At 33.5% G+C, this 19,101-nt stretch overlaps 1 protein-coding gene and 1 long non-coding RNA gene across 2 annotated transcripts in view; one reads left to right on the top strand and one right to left on the bottom strand.

Moving 5' to 3' along the window:
• The window catches only part of LOC100328994 (Lim homeobox transcription factor), a 55,095-nt gene continuing 35,994 nt past the window's right edge, over positions 1-19,101 (top strand). Inside the window, exons 1-3 of the mRNA XM_002738592.4 lie at positions 1-361; positions 547-679; positions 1,423-1,627. Of these exons, the coding sequence (XP_002738638.2) occupies positions 347-361; positions 547-679; positions 1,423-1,627 (353 nt within the window). The 5' untranslated portion in view covers positions 1-346. The remainder of the gene's footprint in view (positions 362-546; positions 680-1,422; positions 1,628-19,101) is intronic.
• LOC144359397 (uncharacterized) lies at positions 16,556-18,824 on the bottom strand. The gene is made up of 2 exons (XR_013422004.2): positions 18,607-18,824; positions 16,556-16,943 (listed from the first exon to the last, which is right to left on the bottom strand). It is a non-coding gene; the product is annotated as an uncharacterized LOC144359397 (long non-coding RNA).

Here is a 19,101-nt window from a genome sequence, read left to right as displayed (position 1 = left end):
AGCGGTAAACTTTAACGTTCCATCTGTATCTACCCGGCTCGCCACTCATTGTAAACACTGGGATTTTTAGCAAATAACTCAACTAGTACATGCAACACTTGCTTGATTTGAGCCCGGGTTCTCTAAACACCAACCCCAAAAACTGGACCGACAAATTCAATATTTTGGCAGGTGTCGGTGTTTTCTCGGCGTGTGTGTATTAAACTTTAAACTCTGAGCACACACCGTGGCAGTCTATCGGTCTACCTACACTGGTCGATGCAACGTGCGACTATTAGCGTACAGCTAGACAGATATCTTTGCTGAGATTTTTTGGAACCATACCGAGTCAAGCTGTGCCACCCATATGCCGTACTGTCAGGTACAGTGACATTTTTTTTTTGCTCATCTTTTTTTAAAAAACTTTTGACATTAATTTTCTATTTTTTTTCCAAATCAGGTTTTTCTGACTTAATTTCCCAGGAATTATGTATTTGAATATCAGAAACTTTCTTCCTAATGCTGTTAGCGTGTCATTTTTTTTAATAATCACCGTTATTTTTTTAGGATATAACGACACTGACTACGGTGCGAGATATTTCCAGTGTTTCGTCGCATTGTGATATGGCATCATTAAAACTAGAAGACGTAACAAACACAACGATACATCCTGACTTCATACAAACAACAGTTAACACTGGTAAGTATCGCTATCATACAATTATTGATTTACTTAATTTTTTTGGATGTAGGATTTCCCCCTTTTCACCACTATTGCCAAATTTCATCGCTCCCGGTGGGCATGGACACATCGCAGTCGGCGTCGCTGCTCGAGCTCCCATCTCTGCTACCTGTCAGAATGAACGCAACGGGCCGCAACTTATCTCAACATTGGACGCTGCAATACTAAACCTGGTCATGTTATGGTTATTATTCAGCTTTATTTATACACCAAGAACAGCCTTTCTTTGAGCTAGTTGTTTTCTTTTCCTAATCGGTGGTTGTTTTAAGAACCTTGGATTTTTTAGTCACGTCGTGTAGATCGTCTGCCCTTGAATGCCCGCGCGTTGTCGTCCGAAAACATTTGAAGTCTAAATATCCAAATCCACTTTGCCGATAAAAATGAACGAACAAAAATACTCGTATCGATAATTTGGATACCATTACAATTTTTTTTTAACTTTGAATAAAATGGAAGTTTGAAATTATCCGATTGACATCTAAGGTTATGCCTATGCCGTGTTTTCCTAGGCGTCTTCGCCGTACTGTGTGGGTAACTTGTTAATTTTCAACTCACTAGGCTGCCGTTACCTGTTCAGTTTACGAGTTTGACTTGAAATAACCACCCGAACAATTTATTTATATTTCATAATTTATTCATCTAAATTACATAAAGCGTATTTTTAAAATACTGAATTGTCCTTGGGTGTTTTTCGTTTTCAGGCGACAACGGTTTAAAAAAGAACGGCAAATGCTGCAAGGCGCTTTGCGCCGGTTGTCAACAACCTATCGAGGACCGCTTTCTGATGCGAGTCATGGAAAACTCGTGGCACGAACAATGTTTGCAATGCAGCGTGTGCCAATCGCCGCTGTCACGATCATGTTATTTTAAAGACAGAAAACTGTACTGCAAGGGAGACTACGAAAAGTAGGTTTTGCTATTCCTTATTTTAATGTTTTACCCCCCCCCCCCTCCCGGAAAAAAGTGAATTGTCGCAATTGGTGTCATGTGGGAGTAAACCTATTATCGGGTACCGTTGTTTCTACTGTATGGAGGTGTGAAGTTTAGAGTCAATCGTAAAATAACAAACTTAGTAGCACTGTTAAAATTTACAACCGGGGTGAGAAAAACTTTCTATTGTTTTTATTGTCTCTCCAAATATGTCCAATAAAAGTAGCACACAGACAGCTCGGTCACTGATACCCCCTCCCCCTTTCCCATCTCTTACCGTGTCACCTTCAACGTTTACTGTAAGCTTATCAAGTTATAAAAACTCACCTCAGCTACCGGTTCTCTCTGGAGAACAATTAAACTCAGTTTAATCATCTTCTAATGTAACTTCACCATTTTTAAAATTGATGTACATTTAATCTTCATTATAATCCAAATGTGTTGCCCAATATGATGGACAATTGATTAATGTTTGTTTTTCTTGTCATCAGAAACTATTGCTAATAATTTCACATTTTTCGAGGCCAGTTTCTTTAATTGTATAATTATTAACTATTTATTGTTAACATATTCTTATTAAATATCTGAATTACCACAAGTAATTGATTGAATTAGTTGTATCACGTAGGGTGAGATATGTTAGTAGTTTGTTTGTATACCGTCCCTGTTGAATTCAAAGAACATATGTCGTTTTCTTTACATCGAGCAACCATGATTATTCCACTACTGGTTTAAAACATGGCTCCCTAATCTCAGAAAATATTTTCATTTTCAATTTTTACTTCAACTGAGATTTAGCTATGAAACCATGTTGTAAACGTGTATTTATATCGTAATATAAACTCTACCATGGCAGTGTTTAAGTAGTCTAATGCAGTGACCAGTATCTATTCAGTCTTTGATGTTTGTTTAGTTGTACTCTTTGAAGAACAAAGGTGTTTCTTACCATTCAAGGAAAAGAAGTCTTTGCAGACCTCGTCACCATCAGATCCATTGAGAAATCCCACTTGTCTTTGTGATCGCAAAAACACAGATTAAATCGGGGAACAAAAACTGTTTTGGTTAGGCCTGAATCTGTTCACAATGCAGAATTAAAGCTAGCCGACTAAGTAGTTAACTAGCTATCATAGGTTTGCAAATGCTTGCTGATATTGTTACAATGTACCATAGCTAATTAATAAATGTAACAAAAAACACATATACTACAGTGTTTGTGTGATTGCCATACAAATAACACCACCCTGCTAATTGACTGAGTAATAAATTAAAATCCTTAATTACTTTGTTAACTGATATTTAATTGAAAATTGCTCACACATCGATATATTTTCGAATTTGCCGTGATGTTTTAGGTGAGCAGTTCAGTTGCTTTTTTTTCTTTCTTTGATTTTTTTTTCACCTTTGACTGGTTACATTCACATCATGGAGGTGTGTTAAGAGCAGTAAATTTCTGTCAGAAGGATTTCTTTATGTCCTTTTCGTCTTTTGTGCTGACTTTGCAACGATTCTTACTGACCAGTGGACCAGAAAGGATAGAACAAAAACCAAATTTGTCTTAAGTGCATTCTATGATATTGTTATGTCGTGCCCGCCACTGTCTAAGACTCGCAGTACTGAGCCACTCTATTCACTATACTAACGACCAATTCAGGATTTTAAAAAAAATAGGGAAGGGGGTGGGGGAAGAGATTGATGGTGACTGATAATCGGGTGAAAATCTGGACTTAAAAAAACTAGGGCTTGTCGGTGTTCTTTTTATCCGTAGAAGGATTGTTGTATAGTGTGTGTATGTGATGTATATCGGACTAGATCAGTGCTTTGCGCCGCTCTAAAGTTATGTTGGGGGTTTTAAACAGGTCTGTAATGTGCGCTGAGCTGTAGGATTCATTTATTGCACATGTGTCCACTTGCACATTTTGACACATTCTGTGTTATGTGTTGCAATCATTACTGAGGATGGTTTGGCTTAATTTTGCATAATGTGCAGTATTTGTACTTGGCATTGTAACTATTGATTTCTCCAATCTCTGCATTCAATGTTGTGCAGATCTCAACAGATATCATGTCCCACTAATTTATGTACATGTTATATTGTCTTCCCATACAGTGAATTTGCCTGAACACACACAACAACCGATATACAAAATGAGAAAAAAATCATTGGCTCCTAGTTAAAAAAAAACAGCTGTCAATATCTACACTAAAAACAGGAATCATTTTATTGGAAAGATGCCTGCCTTGCTTGAGTGTGCTTTGGTTGTAGTCTAATGTTGATCAATAAAGCAAATATTTTCAGAACATGGTCAGGCTTTGAATGTAATTTTAGGCTATATAACTGAATGGAAGAACCAAGCGTGTTACGCTCTAGGCCAGTAGCTTCTCTTATACAAACACCAATAATTGCAAAGAATATCTATCGTAGCGGGTGGCTGCTTTATTTTTACATGTTTTCACAATTCTGTAATTATTTTCGATGTACAACGTCGATCGTTCCTCTGCCCGATATAATCGAATGTTGAAGAATGAAATTTCCACCTATGTGAAAAAAAACAACTCTAAACAGTTGTGATGTGTGATCTTTCATCTGACATGTGTTTATCATTCATTCCTGCTATGAAAAAAAATGTGTATTTTGGCAGTTTGTCTAAAATGTCCTGCGATCAATATTTTTTCATCACAATAATTAAAATTTGTTTGTAAATAATTGCATTAAATAGCAAAGCTAAGAAATCTTGAATTTTTTTTTTATAATTTTTTTGAATGATCAACAATCACACACAAGTTAAAATGTATCAGATTTCTGAGTTATAAACTCATAAACTTATGGTTTAAATCATGTCCCGTTGGAAAGATTGATGTTAATGTGTTCTTTATCTCGTACTCAATGTCATCTTAGCGGTTGTATATCGGTTGTATATCATATTTGTTAACAGGCTCAGTGTTTGTATTTGATCAACTTCAGCAAATTGAGCAAAAAACAGTACAGGATTTGAAAATTAAATCATATCTTTCTAAATTAAATTATTTTATGAAAGATGAACACATACATATCTGGAAAATCTGACACTTAAATTTTCTCCAGTACCAATTTTTGTGAGTTTCTTGAATTACCGTAACTACATTCATGAAAGTCACTGCTACACCCTTAAAATGTTCATTTGTCGTCAAATTTTGCATATTTTCCCGAAATTCACCCACTCATGCCAACTCAAAAGTATTATTTAGCTTTTTATAATTCGGGAAAAATCTCAGTGTAATATCTAAACAGATTGTAAACATTTATTATTAATTCAGTCAAGGTGAGGATCACAATTGGATCAAAAAATATAAAAAAAGTAGCTGAATTGGTTTACTCGCCTTTTAGTCTAATCTGTAGTTAATATTGAAAATTAAGATTAAAATTTCGAATGAAATTGATCTTCTTTCAGTTAAATTATAATATTCTTAATTTAAATTGGATTAATATTCAAGGTTATATGAATGTAGCAATCCTTGGTGAATATGAAAGGTGGAGAAAACTGTGGGAAAATGGAAGTTTTTCTGAAGCGCTGAAGAATTTGACATTCTAATCTTTGGCGGGAAAATCTGTGTCTGTAGACAGGAAAACAATTGGAGACTTATTTGGTCTTTATACTATGCATCGAACCAGAAGAACTTTAAGCCCATTTTACCTTCCTTTTTTCCAGAAGATTACATTCTGTGTTGTGAATACTAGGTGGCAGCTACACAACACATTCACTTCCCTATCACACGTGAAATTAGAATCTATAACGTGCTTATTTGCGAAGCTTTTGATTTACCCAAATCTTTCTAAGGTCTGTGGTTGAAATATCCAGTGAATAGTTTTCGTGATCAGATATTTATTTATTTCATTCATTCATTTGTTTGTTTGTTTTACTCTTTGTTTAGTCATTCATTCAGTCTTGTAATCAGGGTTTCTAAATATTCCACCATTTTCAACGCCAAAGTCAACTTTTGTCACCTTTCACAAAATACCATCAAATTCGTAAAAATACTTCAATTTTGCCCACATTGTTTTAAAATTTTGGTCAAGACATGTTGCCAATAGGAAATTATGTCCATTTGGTTCAAAATTAAAGAAGAAATCATAAAAAAAAATGATAAAATCATAAAAAAATGATAAAATCATAAAAAAATGCATAAAATGTACAAAATGTTATACCAAGATTTTGGTGGAAAATATTATTTTATTTTCAGAGGGGCTCTCAAATTACAAAAAATCTGAATTTTTGTGGGGCATAGAAATAGTAAGTCAATCAAACCCATGGAAAACATAGTTTTGCAGTTCAAATGTAACATTTTTCTGTATAATTTTTCTATCTTTTTGTATGTTTTGTGATTTCTCATAATTTGTTAGTATATGCTCAGTTAGTACTCTATTTTAAGGTAAATTTTAACACCAAAGTGTGGCATGTATTGTAAGTTGGATACTTTTGATGTTTTAAAGAACAAAAGTCAAGGCAGTAATGTTTCAATCAAATACTCACATCCTAGTAAAATAATCTGATGTCGTTAACAGTCAGCAGTTACATAGATACATATGACTCCTGTATGTTGTAGTACAAGACATGTGGTTTTGTTTGTATACCTCTTATCCAGACTGCACCGTTCTGCTCTTGGTGTACACACACAAGAGCTCTCCAACCCCTTCTCTGTCACATAAATCATCAGATTTCAACACATACAAGTGTTTTTTACACGAAATTCATGATGCAGTTTGCTGTTGTCAGGTGCGATGTCGAGTGTAGACAACCTTTGTTCGGCAGTTTTATACAGCGATGGTCAAACAAGTTAGGTTGTAAAAGATAAACTGGGACATTTTGGCAGCTTACAAGGCTCCAAGATGAAGTGAAATATTGACTAAAGGGGATTAGAAGAGGTCCTGTAAAGATAAGAAACTGATCGAGGGGGCTCACTGGTCATTTGGAAATTCGGACACTTGTCAATCACAACAGAACAAAAAGCATATTTTTAAAAATTACATTTTCGTTTGTGAGATTTTTGCACAACAAAATTCTTATCCAAAATTTTATTTTCTTTGAGTTTTTTACCAAAAAAAAATGATATACCAAATTTTGTTTTGTAAGTTTAGTCACATTATCAGGGATAATACAATTACTTTGGGGGGGGGGAATTTATGTGCTTGTAAGGGATGAACCAATTAGGAAGGAAAGGGTTTGGAATCATTATAAAAGTTACTTTTCTTAAAATTTCTTCTTCTTTATTAAATGTTGGTAACCTCTAACTTTTAGCTTCAAAAATCAGCAGCACAATACAGAATTATATTTCCCCCTCTCCAAATATCTTAAATGATCAATTCCTCGTCTGTGATATAGCAAACCTTGGTCAGGATTATTGAATTATTATTGTAATTTTGAAAAAAAAAGCAATATGATATTTTTGGTGAAATATGAGATGTGATAGTTTGTAGGTTTGTTGCCATATTTACAGTGAGTCGTTTGTTGTCAACGTTTATATCATACCCATACCCGTACGGCTTGTCATGTCAGTTACATCTGTTCCAAATAATAGTCCAAACTATGGAGCCATCAAACCCATTACAGTGACATTTATAACTTTTCTGTTATGTTATTGTTATTGTCAGATGTTTTTGTCGCTCTGATCTGCCATTCTCGTTGAAAAGTAACTGTTTCTGACTGCTATTCTGTTTTAATTTGATCGGTATTACCTAAGGATAAATGGTACTTATAATCACGGAAACTGGAAAGGGTCGTAAAATCAGCGTGTCTGTATTATTTCTTACGTTTACAGTCCTTGCATCACGTTCTGTTTCGTATTGGTCTCGTGCAACGTACACATGTGTAAAATTTATTCGGTAAACTGCTCTAATTTCACAAGACAAAAAGTCGGTGACAATCCTGAAATGTTGTAACAGTGAACACTTCGTAGAAGTCCAAAATAACAACTTTTCCAAAATTTTGTTCTCGCGAACACCATAAAATCATCAAATCCTGAAAATTAAATAATTCATGTTATGTGGTCTGCTACATAAAATTTGAACATGCGCTAAGCAACGATGGCGGCACTACTCCAAACCCTCATTACAATTTAGTATAAAACAAAATATAAAAACTGAATTCGGATTTATTTTGTTTTTAACACATTTATTTTCTTGAAATGCAATAGATTTCAATCAAAGTTTCTTTTTATGAACAAATTTTTAACTTTTCCCCTATCATTGTGTAATCAGGGTAAAATTAAAATGAATTGCTGTAGATTGACTACTTTTTTTCTGAAAACTATTAATTAATTAATTACAACCTCTCTCCCCTCCCCCAAGTTCTCAATGTTTTTAAAAATCAATTTCAATCGACAATGCACAATTCACAAGTACACATATTCTGATTCTGTAGCTGGTTTCCAGTTTGGTCTGATCAAAGATACCAGCTGTATCCAAACATAGTACCATACAAACTTGCCTGATAACAAAACTAAATTTGATACATCAGTTGCACAGTTGGTTTGATATGTATGGTATGAATGTGTGCAAATTGTTAGGTAGTCTTTGCTAACGTGGGAATTCCAGCAGATGAGGCACAAACCAAACACCCTGGCATAAAATGATTGTAACAAAGATTAGTGTTACATATTGAATCAATACTAGCATATATATGTGCTAATACCAATATTGGCTGATAGATTAAAGTTCTAAATTATTAAAATAAAAAACATTTGGCAATAAGATATGCATTTATTGTCACATAAAAATCAATAACTGGTTTAATCATGCATGGTAAGCGGCGAAAAAAAATATTGTGATACGGTTGGTTGAATTTGATTGGCCAAAGTTGCAGTGGTCAAAATTCCAGTCATTAGCCGGTTAGTTAATTGCCTGCCTCAAATTTAGATAGTGAACATTTGACCGGTTGTGATGAATTTATTATCGGAAGGATTAACTGGTTTCCGTGACAGCTGGTCAATTGACCAGGAATATCCTTGATCTCAAATTATGACCAATGCACATGGCTGGATGATCACCCACCCAGACTATAATAGAGAAAAGCCAGTGTGGTAATCCCTGCTGTTGGATACTAAAAAATAAAATGGCTGACTGGTCAAGGGATGGATAGATGAAAGAAAATTGATGACCCAGGGTCTAGAGGTTTGTTAGCAGCCCTGGTTGACTGATCAAGGGGCAGTTGCCTGGAAGAAAACTGATGACCCAGGCCAAGAAGCTTTGAGGTCTTTTTGACTGACTGGTCAAAGGGCAGTTGGCTGGAGGATAGTTAATGACTTGGGTGGTGGTAAAGAAGTCTGAGATAGTAGCCCTGGATTGCTGGTCTTTGGATGGTTGACTGCTAAAAGTGGTGATTTAATACCCTCTATTGGTGTGTAAGAGCAAATGCCTGCCTTTATTTTAAGTATTTGTTTTTATTTGACAATAGATACCACACACATGGTATAATATGGTATAAATCACTTAAACCCATTTACCCAGACATATAATGGGTTCGGACAGTTTCCCATCATGCTTAGCGCTGATGTCTATCATAATTAATGAAGCCAAGTGTTGCGGAAGAAACCAAATTGTTTTCTTATTTTAACACTTGATATTGTCATCCATATTGCAGCTGCTTCATCACTGACAGGCATGCCTGTTTTTTTCATTGACCTTTGATTACTGTACACTGTCTCGTTTCACTCAGGACTCACTGAAACCTTGTGTAGATGGAGAGGGGTCTTTTACAGGAACATGGTCACTGGCTTAAACGGCAAATATTTCTGTTGGTTATGGTTGAGCAGTCCTTGTTTACAGTTCAGTTTTGGTGTACAAGCTATGTACATTTCTCAGACACGCTTTGTCCCAGTCCTTGGTAATGTTACATCTTAAGTTTCAAACCTCCCTCAGTTCATAGCTTTAGCTGTAACTATTCCCATTGCTATTAAATATTTATTCCATATATATGCCATACATGCTGTTATTAATAAAAATATGATATTATAATTGTAAAACTTGGGCTTTTCATTTAGATTCAATGTTTTTATTTTTTTTTTAAATTCACCAGGTGGTCACTGGTGTTAATGTCTTTGATTGTAAACAATGCTTGGAATGTTGTTACTCTTGAGTTTAAACCGTACTCCCGCATATTATGTATGCTATGTACTAATCAATGTTATCGGCATGCCTGCCGACACCTGTGTGAGGATCGACCAGTCTGTATAAGCCCACCTGTGGTTGCACAAAGTAACCATGACTCTTCGGGTCGGGTGCAACTATTTTACCTCTGAATCTGCTGCAAATGTGTGTAACTTCTTGTGCCTGATTTGTGCCACCACCATTGATCACAGTAATGCCGCATAAGTGGATTGCAAGCCAGACGGGGGATTCCGGCGCTGCTGTTAAATACTAAAATATCACTGCGTATTTGCTAAAGATTAAATGGCGAAATTGTCACGTTCCTGTTTCGTTCTACTTTGTCAGTAAAATTGACATTTGTATAGTTATTCTGCCTATCAGCTTGTATGTATCATGTAAACATTCAACAACAATTCACTTCACCCAGGCTGACCTACCACTAAAGTAGCTACAGTAACTCGTTTTATAATAACCGTACAAAAGAGTTACCTTATTGAGTCAAACATATTTGCTATAATTCAGATCTACAATCAGAAAAATAAATTCAATATTTTTTCGATTGTGTTTTATGATTTTCTAACAAATTTTAATTTTTAGGTTAGAAATTGATACTATTTCATCTGTTAAATATTTCTTAAATTTTTTTTTATAACAAAAAAGGGTATTAAAGTTTAGAAAACTATATTCTATAAAAATTACATTTTTTTTAGTGTAACTTTTTTGTAATTTTAAAGTTAGTCATGCATTTATGTATGCTAATTAGGGTTATACCATTTTATATAGGGGTCATAGCATTATTATTGTGTATTATGAGTTCCTGTTATTTAGCTCATGTGACAGGTTTCTTGCATACAACAGAGATCTTACTACAAATTTGATTTCACGTTTTTCAAGCATTTTTTTGTTAATTTGTAGCAAAGTTTTTATAAGTTGTATTGGATAAATTAATTACAATTTTAAAAGAACAAGAAAAATAATCATCTCACTATAAAATGGTGAGAATACATTTAAAAGAATTGTTTTTTGTTTTTTTTAAGATGGATAATATTTAAAAAGATTTGAAATAATGTTTATTTAAAATAGTTTTAAATAGAGTATATGTTAAGTAGCGCCGATGTCAAGGAGTTTGATCTGTAGATGTTATTGATACCAAGACTACTGTATGGTGTTTGGATATGGAAAACCATCCACCATATCAAATTCTTTTTGATATCAAATTCTTTTTCACTCTTTATATATTTATTAGTATATATTACAATATAAAAATTAGTTATTATGTATGTAAAACTATATTTATTGGTAAATAAATAAATAATAAATCTAATAAATAATTCCATATTAATATTTATCTCTTTTTAAGTAAAATCAATTTGATTTATTAAATAGCATTTTTTTATCTGAGGTTTTGAGGTTGCCATGGAAATTGTAAAAATGGAACTATGAAAAATGGAATACTGTGAAACTATGAATGAAATATCATTTTTTGATTTGAAATTATATTACTTTTTGTAATATTACTTTTTGTATAGGCTTATGTTTGGTTAACATTTTACTTTACTCTGTTTAGTATTTTAGTAATTTTTTCTCTGTCACTCATATTACCAAAATATGGATTTCTAGCATTTGAGGAAAAACTAATATGTTGGCAAGGAAACAAAACCATGATGACGGTCTCTTTAATATGCATTGGAATTGAGGTTAAAAGTGAAACACTATCCAAGCTTTTAACATAGCGTAATTTAATAAATATTTGGAGACCGCTGCCTGTAGTTAGAGCTGAGCTGAAAGTAATAAAAACAACGAACTATCGGGAAAAAAGGTATCAACAGGCTTAGAAGCAACTATTTGCCTTGTAGGTAAAGGTATTGAAACCCTTCAATAAACGGCAATAATTCTTAGCTGTAATTTTAATATAATTTTTGGTGGGATGAATGCTTGCGGGATGCCCATGGGTAAAGAAATTAGTGTATGCAATAATAATATTATATGATGAATAAAATATAGATTAGACTATAGTTAATGATACATATAATCAAAAAAGTCAATGCAAAGTACATTATCGGCGGAACAGACTAAAACATATGCTGATGTTCTACTTACTGACAACGAATAGGCTGACTTAATAACAGGTCATCCTTTTTAATATTTTCTTTTTAATTTGTAACCGCTATGAAAAGCCCTGTAGTCTCCAAAGTTGATTTTCTATGTCCTATTCATGGGCTTAAAAAACTAATATTAAGATATTATTAATCTCCCAGCATGCTTTGCTTTGTAGAAGTGGAAGAGAGGAGCTGGATTTAAGGGTCGACCATTAGAAACTATGGGGGTGAGGTGAGTTTTGAAAGAAAATCTGCATGAGGAAAAATTTTAAAACAAAACTCAGGAAAACATCACAGAATATTACTATTTATATTTAAAGGACGGTGGGCGTGCATGCTTGAATTTCATGTAAACAAACAATGTATTTTACACTTGTTGTATACATCACTGTGAGTCCCATATCGAACACAACATGATGTGACGACCACCGCCTTTTAAATAAAACACACGTTTGATGGAGGAAAACAACTACAATTTACTGGAACATCACCCTGAAAAAAATTTTAGCTTGAAACTAAATGAAGGAAACAAATGATTTGCAAAGTTTTTCAGCATCGACCCTCCCAGAGTCAGCAATGGTTGACCCCTTAAGTGTAATTTCCAGGACACCTAATGCATGGTTTTGAAATGTATCCCTTAATTACGCTCTGTCAGCAGCCACCTTTTGAGTGAGTATTTTCACCAACTGACGAGCGAGTGGGAGAAACGAGACAATGTTATAAGTCTAGGGTTACTTATGTGGGATGTGTCATGTACCTGGAGGCATTTAAATCCCAATAAGTAACGCAATCACATATACTAAAGTTAAGGAGTATTGTATGTCAAGATGTGTCAACTGACAGTATAGCCAGATAGTTTGTGTGCAAAGTTTGACACTTATGCCTATCACTTTCATTCCTATCTCAACTCAGACCATCTCATTTAATCTACTTAGTAAAATCGATGCTTTCAGCTATTAGCACAGTTTTTAGGGCATATGCAGCAGTGTCTAACTAAACAAGCGGTTCCAAAATGAACCATGCTCACAGTTATGTTAATTTATTGACAAAGACTGTCCTCACGTATGTACTTTTCAATGCTTTCATAAGCACTGTTATCATTTGCATATGTGTGCATTTCCCCTTGCCCTCGCTATGAATGTTTTATTACGGAGTCATTTTTGTCAGAATTCTCCACAATGTTTGTGCCTCATTCAAGTGACGATATTGTGTTACTACAATGATCAGATCATGAACAATTGTGTTTTTTTTTGTTTTGTTTTTTTTGGTGGTGGTAAAATATATAAATCACTGTTGCATGAGGTGTTTCATTGTCTGTGGTTGGGTGGGGATGAGAATTGCCCCTCCCCCTCCCCAACTGAATGAAATGAAACATATACAGTATGTGATTTGTTGCAGCTAGGAAACCAAAAAAAAATTATCAAGTTTTGACTTTAAAACCGAAGGAGATTATGAGATCTATCATTGCCTAAGTTATCTGCTAGCTAAAAACAGAAAATAAATTTTGAAAATAATCAAAAATTGAATTTAAAACAGTAACTAAAGGTTGGGTGAAAAAAAGAGCATTGTGGCATACAAAGAGATAGAAAGTTGAACTCATTGCGATCTGTGTGAATGTAAATGGGGCCGATTTAATATATCATAACACTTCAGAAAATTACCTTTAATCGCCTGCAATTTAGAAAAAGTTTAGAATTGTTGTCGTTAATTCAACCCAACTGTCGTTTTTGTCACGATGAATGCAGTGATCAAATTGAATAAGATAATTGTTTCTTGAATCTATCCAATTTCGTAAAAGACTTTCTAATTGATTTGAATTAATAGTAGTTCTCCATCACATTTTAGAGAGAATAATTTTAGTGTGAAAATTAGTTTTTTTATCGGTTGAACATTTAAATAAAAGTCATTACAATTTAATTTTGCCTGAAGTTGTCAAAATATCGCAAAAATTACCGTCACAGAGTAGTTAAGAGAGAAGAGCGCTTTAATAACAATTGACGTTGTTTCCTGCCAAAAAAAAAGATTTGTACTTAGTTGAAAAATGTGTAATAATGATGGAGTACTGGCATTAAAATATTATTAACAATTAAACATTCTATAAAATTATTATAAAGGGCTGTCTACACAAATGGAATGGAAAATGTTGGGAGATAGATCGTTGGAGATTAAGGAGATTTTCACCTAAAATGAAAGAATTAAAAGTCTTTTCTGATTTAAGGAGGTTTTATTGTTCATTGTTTATACAATTTCAATAGGAAATGTTTATCCTTTTTGCCCCTTCTTCTCTTAGTGTGAAATTCTAGAATTTGTGTAAATTTTTCCAATTCTATAGTATTTTACCAACTTTTCCTGTGTGTGTTTTCTCATGTTAGTTTAGTGTTATTTTACGAGAGCGTAGTACGGTACATGTGAATGTATTGCCAGAGGCATGTTTGAAGGCTGTGTAAAATAGCCATTCCCAATCAGAGTGTCTACACAGTTAGCTAGCACAGCAGTTTCCCTTGCAAAGCTGAAATCCATTAATGTTGCCTGGGGTCTTAGAGAGTAAACGTCCGCTGTTGGGCAAGTGTTTACTCCAATACACCATTAAAGTTTTCAAATATTTTGGCAGTTCATGCAGACTTCCCGCTGTTCTGAAGCACCACTTTCTGCCTGCGTCTCATTCTCTTAGCCCTCCTACCTTAGTATGCTCTTCAGGGTCCCTAGTACACTGCTGTAGTGCACAGAGATGCAGTAAAGAAAAAAGAAAAACATGCATTTGGCCTTATTATACTGATTAATTATTTGTTATTTGTATTTGAAAGACACCACAAGTCATGTAGTTTGTCATGTGGTACTGAATAGGCCCACTATCAGGGCTATCTTTATGTGTACCCATGCTGGTTCAGGCTTACTGCCCCAGGCGGTTCTAACTCACTCAAAAATACTTCCTATGCAACACTCGTTTCAGAACATTGTGATTTTGATTAATATTTTTTTACATCAAAATATTATTTTAAAGTTTCAATTTGTAAAATTTGTAATATTTTCATGCATGAAAGTGCATATTTAATTTTGTTTTGAAAGACAAAAAACATTGAAATATATATACAAATGTTGTCAGAGATGTTCAGATTTTGGATGTGAAACTATGATTTTTTACATAGTACATGTAACTATTTAGTGTGTAAGTTGTTTTTTATTATGTGGATGTATTACAAGTGTTGTCAGAGATGTTCAAATATTCTGAATGTGTTACAAGTGTTGTCATAGATGTTCAGAATTTGGACGTGGAACTATTATTTTTTGCACAGCACATGTACACAGTGTTGTAAGTTGTTTTTTATTATGTGGATGTATTACAAGTGTTGTTATAACGTATGTTTTTTTATTTTATAGACGCGCATTACAAGTGTTGTAATTCTCGTATCTTCTAACTGCCCCCTACTATCTAGTCTTCATTTGTTGTGTTAACGGCTAAGTATGTTGTCCTCTCTGGTATGGCCATCAATCAGACAGAAAGGCTGGCTAAGTACTAAAATGCTTTTGGCAAGCGAAGATTGGATAATGCTTAGGTAGTTTCCTTTAGATTAGTGTGCTTTGTTCTAATGCTTTTTGTCTGATGGGTTCTGTTCCCCAATACAAGTAGAGATCTCAGCAGGTGTACACTCTCTTATGTATGGTATTTCCCCCATGAAAAAAAACTGCTGTAGCTATGCTTGCTTCATCTCCACACAACACCTACCCGTGTAGAAATACCATTTTTGTTGTGAGTTACCTGCTACCTGCTCAACACTACAACCACTTGGATAAACTTAAATGTTACTAATTTCTCTCACCTAAATTCCCCTCTCATTCTCCAATTCCCTATGAACTTAACTTTCACCACCAGACTTTCTTGCCCAAATGTTTCTGCACTATTTTTTTTTATATTCTTCAATATTTCTCGAAATTGAACTCTAATTTTGGAGCCAACAGACAAAATTTAAGTCAATTTTCAGTTTTTACTCAAAAAATTGGGCTATTTTTGTCTCAATCATCTGAAGGAAAGTGCAGACTATAAAAAGGACTATTTTGTGATTTTTTGATGAAAAGAGGGAACTGGTGGTGCAAAGGTTAAATTAACAATATTCCAGTCATTCTCAAGAAATATAAAAAACATCAGTTTTACTCAAAACAAAATGTGAGTCTGATAAATTGAGAAAAAAAAAAAAAATTTCATGTTTGAAAATGTTTAGTATTTTCGGTTTAAATTTTTAATACTTAAGGTTGTATTTACTTTAAAATTTCTTATTTATTTTTATACTTTTTGTACAACCATATGTGTGACTTTTGTCGTTTTTTGACAAAATAAACCTACCGGGGTACTATCTGTTTGCTCGCCTTTGTATTGCCAAGGCAACTTAAATATCATGAAATACTTAAAAATGATATACCGGTATGTATACTTTTTATAAATTTTAGTCATTAAATATTACCTATGGTGAATTTTTGTGGTAAAAAAAGAAATTAAAAAAAAGTTACTTTTTGCTTCAAAATGTACCAACTATATAGAAAACATAAAAAGCTAAAAACATTTACACTATTTTTTGGGTGGAAAAAAATTTGCAATGACATAAACAACTTAATATGGTAAAATAGTAAATATAAAAAAAATGTATTTGATATCTGTGACTAGCATTCTGTTTTAACATACATAAGCAGTGCTTGATTTTTACAAATAATTGTGTTTTATTTTATGTGTAGGACCATATGCTTTACAAAATAAGACTGCAATTGAATGCCTAGACTGGTGTTGCTGCACCGCTGTGTTTGGGATTTTCCCCCATACATATGCAGCGAACCTTTGTAAATACTGGAATACCGAATATTTATACACGATTCCCTTGGGGCGACATGGTCTCACCTTGCCGTTCGTATGTATGACGTGGTGAAAGCGTTACACTTCATACTGACAATAAGCAGATTAGAACCGCTTTCTTCTTTATGACAACCAAAATCCTTGAGCTTCTCTGTACCAATTGATTACCCTGCCTGGTCTCTTGTTCGTTTTGTTTTTGCACATATCTTTATTCAGAAACTCCAAATGTAAAACCTAAAAGTAAGAAGATAAATATGAGACTTTGATGGTGGCACAGCAGGGAGCTATATAGTAACACCACAAAGCAAGTGGAATAAATATAAGATTTTTAGAATTTAAATTGAGTAAATATTATTCTCTATAATTCTAGATTTTTCAAGTCTAAAGTTTCAGTTATTAAATGTCAGTGTTGTTTTGATAAAACTGAACTGGAATAATTGTAAAGTGCATTTATATTTTCTAAACCAATGAACCTCAGTATTTTCCAAATATAAATTTTTTTTATCAAGTCAGCTGTGAAAAATAATCATGATATCTATCCTAGTTCGTGTTCAGAGATGGAAAACTAGTCATTCTAAAAAAAAAAAAAAAAACAGAATTGAGAGTTTCCTAAATTTTTAGTACCGTAAAAACTTAATTATTTGACGGATTTTTGTAATTTATTGATCTCAAAAATTTTGACCTCACCAGAAATTGCTCACTTATTTTTACTCAAATTTATTGTTATTTTGTATTCTAAAAACCCAACTGTTTTTCAAAAACAATCAGTTAAAAGTGGTCGAAATTTTGGAGTTTTTACGGTATTTTATACTCACAATACACAATAAAACTATTAATAAAGAAGTAGTAATGAGTCAATTTAAAAATATATAATTATCAAACCTAATATTAAAAACAAAACAAAAAGGTAAATTTAATTACATTAGAACATAATAAAACAGCAATAATAATTATGAGGAATAATTATTATGTTTGAATCTCTGTTACATTTGGGAATTTAAAAACCTGTTTCCACTGCACTCATTCAGTGTAAAGATTAATTATCATTGTTAATTTCACAGAAGTTTTTTTTCTCCACATTTCTGTTTTTTTTAAGGTAATAAATGCCGCTTTCTGCTACGTCTTGATTTTGATTGTATCAAAACCAAAAACTTCCATTATATTGGAACTTGATGAAACAGCATAGTAATGGTGTACAGTATTATTAAATTTTGAATTTCAGTTTCATTCAATTTAAAATTTGGAAATTTAAAATTTTTTATGTTTTATACTGCACTCTCTCAATGTAAAGCTCATGTTATACAATCAATGCACACCTACTAATTCCACAAAAGTTGTTTTTAAACATTTCCACTTTTGTGAGTATATTCAATGCTGCTTTTTCAATGTCTTGACATCTTTAACCTTTTCGCCACCAGACTTTCTCACCCAAATTTTTCTGCACTTTTTTCTTATATTCTTCAATATTTCTGGAAATGAACCTTAATTTTGGAGCCAACAGACAAAATTTGCGTCAATTTTCAGTTTTTACTCAAAAAATTGGGCTATTTTTGTCTCAATCTTCTGTAGGAAAGTGCAGACTATAAACGGGACTATTTTGTGAATTTGTGATGAAAAGAAGGAACTGTTTGTGGAAAGGTTAAGGGCGTTTATTTGATTTTACAATTTGGGGGACTAATTTGTTTCTTTTCCGGTCACGAATGATAGTTGACAGGCCTGAGTATGGAATAGAACAAAACAAAATCCATGAATTGGTAAGATCTGTGAAGACTTTGGTTGATTCTTTAGAGAATGAAAAATCACTGTAGCGTGACAGAATTGACCCTGAAATGACTGAAAGGAATGTAGCATGGTTAGCACCCAAACTTTAACATAGACATGTTGGTTTTAAACTTACACCTTTCGTGCGTGATTCAATAACCAGAATATCGTAAACATCAACGCCCAATCAAGTGAATATTTCCAGGTGAAATTCTACCACTACTGTGTAAGTGCTTCCACCGCTACTACGATTCTTCAGCTGACAACGCTGCCGCCTTACACTTTACAGACTGCGTTGAATGGGATGACAGACAGTAAAAGAAGGCTTTGATACCGAAGTAAATACCACATATTCAAGTCGAGTGTAAAAAGGGAAAGAAAAGAATTTCATGGTTTGTTTAGCAATTGCAATAGAGACAACAAAACACGAGTTAAATCAAGACCCTTTATTATGAATCTGATGAATGGGCATAGTTGGAAATCAACCCATTCCAGGTGTGTTCAAACCTAGGTTTTCTCATTCATTGTTTGGGGGGGGGGCTTTGCGTGGGGTTAGCCTCCTGGATAGATAACAGTATTTATTTTATCAGTAGTTTGGAACTTACTCAGAAAACATGCATGCTGAGTCTGC

The sequence above is a fragment of the Saccoglossus kowalevskii genome, chromosome 17 (genome assembly GCF_978046115.1).
Source record: "Saccoglossus kowalevskii chromosome 17, keSacKowa6.1, whole genome shotgun sequence".
In the NCBI taxonomy this organism is placed as follows: Eukaryota; Metazoa; Hemichordata; class Enteropneusta; family Harrimaniidae; genus Saccoglossus; species Saccoglossus kowalevskii.
This window is presented reverse-complemented; position numbering and strand designations above follow the sequence as displayed.